The sequence below is a fragment of the Anoplophora glabripennis genome, unplaced genomic scaffold, assembly GCF_000390285.2.
Source record: "Anoplophora glabripennis isolate ALB-LARVAE unplaced genomic scaffold, Agla_2.0 scaffold186, whole genome shotgun sequence".
NCBI lineage: Eukaryota > Metazoa > Arthropoda > Insecta > Coleoptera > Cerambycidae > Anoplophora > Anoplophora glabripennis.
Window position 1 is genome coordinate 77,209 of NW_019416662.1, and position 8,438 is coordinate 85,646.

General features: G+C 32.9%; 1 protein-coding gene across 3 annotated transcripts in view; it reads right to left on the reverse strand.

The window, feature by feature from the left end:
* LOC108904666 (inactivation-no-after-potential D protein) overlaps window positions 1-8,149 on the reverse strand; it is a 72,372-nt gene extending 64,223 nt beyond the window's left edge. For all 3 annotated transcript variants that reach the window (XM_018707301.2, XM_018707300.2, XM_018707303.2), the window contains exon 1: window positions 7,837-8,149. In XM_018707301.2, coding sequence (XP_018562817.1) covers window positions 7,837-7,879 — 43 coding nt within the window. In that variant the 5' untranslated portion in view covers window positions 7,880-8,149. The remainder of the gene's footprint in view (window positions 1-7,836) is intronic.
* Window positions 8,150-8,438: the final 289 nt, after the last annotated feature.

An 8,438-nucleotide genomic window follows, 5' to 3' on the forward strand; every position in this document is an offset into this window, starting at 1 on the left:
TCATGGGACTTCCCCTCATTACTCTCATGCTATACAAGAATATTTAAGTGGATAAGATACGGTATTCCGATTCCGTGGCCTTCTCTTTCTCCTGATTTAAGTCCTTTAGATTTTCAGTTCCGGGGGTATTTAAAACAGTTAATGGTGGTAAAATGGTGGTAATATTGAACACTTTCTGTAATATGTTTATATTGGTGCAAGTATTTGTTATTACCATTGTAACTACCACTTTCCTTTATTAAAATTATAAAAGTTGCACAACAGAGACTTTCTGGAATTTTGGTCTAACATTTATTCAATAGAGAAAATGTTTTTTGGAATGTAATATGTAATAAAATGATGGACCTAAATTTGCTCGGAACCAATATCTATCAATTACCTAAAAGCTTCGGTTCTCTGAATAAACTTCAGATACGTATTGCGCATTCAATTTAATCTATTGGGAATAATTTCTCGTCATTTTTGTCTTGACGTAATCCTGGCTTTAATCGAATGAAAACTTGTTAAAAACAAATTTTAGACACCTTTGTTTGAATAAGTTTAAATGATAAGTACGTTTGCGATAATTGCAGTTGTAAGAACGTCAGTCTTGATTAGTAAAATGTTTTTAGGGATATCTAATGAATTGAAACGTCATACTAACATTGTGTCTACATTATAAAGAGAACAGTTTTATGTTTTAAAAAAATAACATTCTGGTCAATTTGACTGGTTGTATAATTTCTAATTCGTCAATTTGCTCTTGTAATAGAAACTGCAAGAGGTAATTCATTGGAATTTAGTACAATATAATAGGTACTAGAAAACTTCATTATAAACATAATAAGAATAAGGTAATACTTTATTCATTGAAAAAAAATATACCCTACTGATTTTTTCTAGTTTTCAATGCAAATATTTAAAGTTTCAAAGTTGTGGACAAAATGCATATATCTGCAATTTCTGAATCTGAGGCAATATAAAGAAATTGTCAGTTTATAAGAGAAGTACTTAATTATTACTTTGCTAGATAGCAAAAAAAGTAAAAACGCCAGTAAAGCCAAATAAATACTATTCTTAACTTTCAGAATGTACGTTTTCATCAAGTACAATAATTTTATTTGACTCTCTTACATCTAGGTAATCGTTATTTCTCTTGTAATTTGTTCAAAAATGGCCGTTCTTGGTAAATTTTTTTTAAAAGAGTAAGAATTTTCGTTTCTTTTTTTAATGAAACTTTAAGGATTTGCCTCTAAAACTTGAAAAAATCTGTAGTTTACAATGTTCGTCTCAATAAATATTCTGTTACATACGCCCAAGTCATATAAAAAATATTTGATAGGTCAGAAATGAAACATTCTAGGAACTATTGTAGTGTTGTACCAAATTCTAATAAATTATTTCTTCCGGTTCCTGTTAGGTATAGAGGCTAGTCGATAATTCAATAATAAGGCATTATAAATATTTTACGGTTTTTTATTACGTTTGTAAGGACAATTTTCGTTTTTCAAATGGAGTGCTAATGTAACACAACAATGACCATAAAATGAAAACATTGAAATATGTAGATTCCATTTTAAAAGTTTGACAACATACCGCAGTGTGCATAATAATAAAGTATGAATAAGCGTGTTATTGGTGAATTTTTAAAAATTATACAGGGTGTGGCGTGTATAATCTATAAAAATTAAACTACAGCTTCCTGATGATATTTGTAATAGAAAGGTCTTATACGAAAAAGTTTTATCTTCGCGTTTTTTTTTTCGTGCAACCTTATAATTTAAGTCGGTATAATCTAATACTGGTAATACTAAAAGAAGGTTAGGTTACACTGTCAAAAAATTTGTGCAGTCAACTGATTTTGTATTTGTATTGAATTCATTATTCACTTAATTATTAAATATTAAACATCGTCCATCAGTGTTAAAAAGTGAAAGATTCCAGACAAAAGTTTTTATTTTGTAATTCCACGATAGTGACAGTGCAATTTTTATAAAGAAGTAAATATAAGAATAGCGTGCCGATTACATTAAAAACGAGATTCTTATTTCTTACTTTGCTTAATTTTTTAGTTTGTGCAAAAATGCATTTACTATTTCCGAACGTGTCGATATGGTGCTAGTGTATGGTGCAGCCGGAGAAAATGAGCTCGCAGCGACTAGGTTGTACCGGGAACGATGGCCACAACGTCACCCCCATGTGCAAATACAATCCTACAGTGCGTTCAGCGGCTGTGAGATACGGGAAGTGTTATTCCTCGAGGAGAAGGACGTGATCAGCAAGTGAACCTTTATGTTGAAGATGCAGTGTTGGACAATCTTGACGAGGACCCCACAAGTAGTACTCGACGGCTCGCACAGCAAGTAGGAACCTCATCTCGTACCGTACATCGCATCTTAAGGCGCCAGCTGTTGCACTGCTATCATCTGCAACCAGTTCAACAGATTTTACGTCCGTATTGTGATCAACGAATGCGTTTTTGCAGATGGTTTTTACGGTAATGTGCCAATCAAGTAGACTTTCCTGCTTATGTTCGTGTAATATATGAGGCGACATTTACCCGTGGTGAAGTGAATTTCAATAATATGCACATATGGGCCGATGAAAATACTCACGCGATTAGGGAAACTCATTTTCAACATCGGTTCTCGGTAAATGTTTGGGCTGGTATAATAGGCGATATACTTGTGGATCCCTATTTCTTTGAAGGACGACTAAATGGACCTACATATGCTGACTTTTTGGAGAACCGATTGCCTGAATTATTGGACGATGTGGCATTACAAATTCGGGCACGCATGTTTTATCTTCAAGATGGGAATCCTCCACACAGTACTCGAGAAGTAACGACACTTTTGAATGAAATGTTTCCTCAGCGATGGATTGGACGCTTTGGTCTTGTGCCGTGGCCACCTCGGTCACCCGATCTAACTGCAATGGACTTTTATCTTTGGAGTCACTTGAAGGCATTGGTTTACAATACTCCAATTGCTACGGTGGAATAATTGCGAAACCGTATACTTGAAGCTGCTGACCCAATTAGGGGAATACCTGGCATTTGGGAAAATATTCGCCAAAATTGGGTGCGTCGGTGCCATGCCTGTATCCATGCTAATGGGGATCAATTTCAACATTTTCTCTAGAAATAGTAAGTTTTATTTCATTTTGTTCCATATTTTAATGGAGTTTGTTTAGTGCACACATAGCAATTACTATTAATTATTATAATAAGAAAATATCAGTTTTTTAAATATGTATTTTCTGTATTGAAAAATTCCCCAAAAATTAAGAAGTATCTTTCTATCTTTCAACAACGATTTGTTTACCCGGCTGGTCTACAGCACGTAACTCTTCGTACAGCACACGGACAGGACCGTCCCAGATAAACTATTTTGATCCATAATTGAACTTTAATTTACAAAAAAAAACGCAAAAATGAAACTTTTTCGTATATGATTTTTCTATTACAAATATCGTTAGGAAGCTGTAATTTAACTTTTATAGATTATACACGCCACACCCTGTATATGTATACTAGGAATTGTGTAAATACTGCAAATAATGAAAACTATAAAAAAAATCTTAAGGAATTAACGTTGAATATACGTAAAGCATGCGACTGTTTAACAGATCCAATACGGTTGTCTCGTTAACATAATAAATACTTACAGTCTGAGCCGGTTGTCTGCCCAGGGGCGCCGACGTTAGGAAGGGCGCTCCAGCTCGTCTCTGTTTGAATTTCATAATGAAAAATCATCAGAGAAACATAAATGAAATCAAATAATATTATAGTCATTGTAGTTGCAAATATGTGAGCAAGAATAGACACACGCATCTTCTGAAGATATAGCTATTAAAAATTCAAGAGGCTTATTGATTAACCAAACGAATAAAAAATACACACCAAAAAACCGTTAACATTTTAATGTAACTCATGAAAATACTTAGTTATACGCACTGATTATTACATTTAGGAGTTCTACAGGGCCTTCATAAAAGATTACAAGCACGTGACCAGTAATTTTGTTTAGAATAGTAATTTTATTTCCTTCACATTGGCAATTAAATTAAGGTAAAATTAAATCAATAAGATCAAGATTACATTAAAACGCAACATTTTGTTTCACCGGTTGCTGATTGGTGTATTTTTTCACGAGATTTTATTCAACGATTTGTCGTTGTTTATTGCGAACGAATCATTAATATTGGTAACGTTAAAATTTAGGGATTTTCGGTTGGCAACACAAACCGTGCATTGTTGGTCGATGGTCACGTTGCTTGTAAACATTTATGAATGCTCTGTATAATTTACGTTTATTTAATAGATCAAGAGAAAGAAGAAGAAAATATTAGTTTAGTAAATCTATCAGCCGTAAATGTATCCATACAGTGATTTCATGGCAAGCTGACTATGTGCAGTAAATAAACCAAAATGTTTTACAAACTACCAAAATACAGGGTCGCTGCTATGTATGGGAACGGTCTATTATCTCCTAAAATAAGATAATCATAAGACACAAACGTTTTAGGATTTTTTTTTAAATCTATTACAATGCAGAAAAATTAAGTATCAGCAAAAAGACATGAAGAAACAAAGTTACTTTTTCTTTAATGAAATTTCCACAATCCCTCCCAACTTCCTTTTAGATTCACTATAAAATTTTGTTCAGCGAATTCATTACTGCCAGGAGGTAAATGGTGAACTCTTTGAGCACCTCATAAAATAGAATTTCAAAGAAAATATTTGTTTTTTATTCTAGCATAACTGTTGTTTATATAAAATTTAAAATATCCAGGATATTCATAAAAATACATTTTTTCGTTGCATGCATTTTTATCAGCTTTTTCAGCATGCTTTTTTATATTTTGTAAAAAAAAACTAATAATAAAATTAAATCATATCTTCCACCTTGTGTTATTTTCAAAATATATATCCATAATTTGGGGCGCTTATTCTTTTATAAATTTGTGGGTAGTAAAAAGTTACTTTCAAAGTTCGATATCACGAAATCGGTTAAGTTTAGGTACATAATGTTATATGAATTTTGTTTACAATTTCGAGAAGAATTGAAATATGGAATAATATACAGGGTGTACCATTAGAGAAAAAGCAACTTTGTTTCGTCACGATCCTGTATAGATACTTAATTTTTCTTTATTGTAGTAGATTTAAACAAAACCCTAAAACGTTTGTGTCTTATGATTTTTCGATAGTTATCTTATTTTAGGAGATAATCGACAGATTCCATAAATATCAGCAACCTTGTATAACGAGTATATGTCAGTACAATCAGAAGACACAGAAGAATCCAAAAAGAAAACATAAATATACAAGGTGTAAGAAGTTTGACTGCCATTACTTCAGGACGAGATACAGTAATCATACATGAACAGAAAAGTTATATATTACAGGGGCGTAAGATTAACAGTTTTCAAAATACAACGAGTATTAATATTGGGGAGTTTCATCACAACGTGACAACAGCGCTTAACCTAACGCTACACAGCTGGTGCATACCATGTGTGCACGCGGCAGACTTGTCCTATGGAAAAACTGTAAACAACTATTATTGTGAAACATTTAGTAAATTGCAAGACAATTGTTTTTCAGGTTTTAAATAAATAAAATGTATCGATTTTGTAGTAAGAAGATAGTGTTGTGCTTAAATTTTAGCTCAAATTTAAGTAATTATGAATCTCTTAAAGCAGGAACATGATTTGATTTGATTTAATCAAATTATGAATTTGAGAAATATCTAATTAAAGTACCCAAAGATTCACGTCATCCAAATAATCATACGTATTAAAAATAATTTAGGAACTTACCATAAAGCAAAATTCAGTAATTTTTAAATGCACAAGTACAAAACAAGCTACAATATATTCTCAAAATGTCCATCACTATTTTCGATGCACGACGCACGACACCTTCGAATCCAATATTCGCACACTCGTTGGAAAACACCTCAAGAAAAGAAAATAGTGGTACGCAAAAAACACTCAGACACGGTCCAATTCCAGATACCAACTGAAATGCGTCATGCTCGACAGCTTAGTACATCGTGTTATCCGCCGCGGCCTTGTCACATTGCTCGATATGAATTTTATCGAATTTTAAATTTATTACAACGCTAATTATTTTTTAGAATTAAGAATAAAGAGGTTAAAAAAAGTGATACAATTGTTACATTGTACTTTATAGTATTCCATGCACATAGTTACGTCAATATTTCTTAATCAATCGAACTTTTGTACATCAATTTAGATATTTTGATAACTTTTTCTCGGAAATGGTTGAGTTTAGGACCCATGTCATATAAGGATTTTCGTTTATTTTAATGTATGCTATCGTCTGTTAAAATTAAGACAGTCAAACTTCTAACACCTTGTATAGGGTGCTTCCACTATAAAATAAAACAAAAGTATGATTTACATGTTCGATATGCAACAATCAATTGTTTTAAAATCGCAAGAAAATTTCCTAAAACTTTCTCTTTACGATTCTTTCCTAAACCAAAAGGTAACAAAGATAAGAAAGATATAATGTTGTAAAACAGACTGTGTACTTTATTGTAGGTTATGTCAATACTTTAATTTTGATATTGGAATGAACAAAGACGCAAGAAATATTGAAAAGAGGCAGATGCTGAAGAGTTAAGTTAAACTTGTTTAATCTCGTTGTAAAAATAAGCGGGAAGTACCATTTCTCATTTGACCAATTAAGTTTTTCCAAAAATGAAAAAGAAATGGCTGAAATGAAGCTGCTATTATACAGGCTGTTTCAGAAAGACCTCCCGTAAATACGGGGGTTCATAGTACGACAAAAAATAAGAATGTTTTGTCTTGTGAACTATATGTCTATCTCTTCTTGTTTTCGAGATACAGAGCGACAAAATAAATTTTTTTAAATAGAATTTTTACGAAAATTTTTAGAAACGGTGCGAAAAATTTTTATGAAATTTGGTATTCCGCGGTTTTTAAGGACGCCAAATGCGCTGGTCTAATTATTTTTTGGATATTTCATAGAGGGCGCTAGTTATGCTACATTCCTATTACATTTTAAGTTCTAATTTTTTTAAAGGTTTTTTACTATTCGGGCTCCAATTTCTAATGTATTTTTATTTTCTATAAATAATGTACTCTTGTTAGAACTTCCTAATGTGGACGGTTTTCAAGAACACGGCTTTTAATTAAACTCTTACAATATTACGGTGTAAAAAATAAGCGACTTTTCTCAAAGTAGGCTATGTCAAAACTTATTGATGGATGTCTCATAGACAACGCATACATTCTTAGTAATATTTTAAACTCCAATTAACTTTATATCAAAATTTTCATAAGCCTACTTTGAGAAAAGTCACTTATTTTTTACACCGTAATAATGTAAGAGTTCAATTAAAACACTTTTTTCTTGAAAACCGTCAACAATAGGAAGTTCTAACAATGGTACATTATCTTTAGAAAATAAAATTATACATTACACATTTTAGCCCGAATGGTAAAAAACCTAACCTCAAAAGAATTAGAACTGAAAATGTAATGCGAATGTAGCATAACTAGCGCCCTCTATGAAATAACCAAAAAATAATTAGACCAGCGTATCTGGCATCCTTAAAAATCCAAAAGTACCAAATTTCATAAAAATATTTCGCACCGTTCGGAAATTTTCGTTAAAATTCTATTTAAAAAAATTTATTTTGCCGCTCTGTATCTCGAAAACAAGAGGAGATAGACATATAGTTCATAAGACAAAAATTTTTTATTTTTTGTCGTACTATCACCCCCTGTATTTACGGGAGATCTTCTAAAACAGCCTGTATATTTTAGGGTTTAAACAGCTACGGATTAGTCACTCACCGAGTTCATACTCTGATTCCTGATCCTCGACTATGGTTTCCATGGTTCCATGTTTGTGGAAACATCACCGGCACTACCGTTTCACTTGCAGAGCTAGTCTACGGACGGCCAGCACTCCGAGGATCACCTGCAGGTTACGTTGGACACTGTCACTGGCAAACGCCATGCTCTCGCCCAGTATTACGCACTGCCGCACTCGGCCGAGTCACTAATTAAGTCATCGGGTACTGTTCACATGGACGCAGATATTGTGTATGACCACGATAAGTCGGGGATTGTCAGGCACAAGCGTGCGGCATTGATATGATTCGTTGACATGGGCGCGCCGGCCCTGTTTCCGCGGGGTCTGAGTCTTTCTAGTTAGGCGGTCTTGGCAGGCTATGAAGGGGTATTTTTTTATTTGTTCTGAAAATTTAATTGTAAGTTTGGAAGGTTCGTAGTAAATTCGGGAAATTCTGGGAAAAACGTGATTCTTAATTCTTAGGTATTATAACCAGTAGCGGCGCGTAGATCAAGAAATAGAGAGGTCAATTTTAAACTGTATACTCAATTGACGCATAAAAAAAATGTAGTCAATAATTTGACCACTCGTTGAAGTCAAT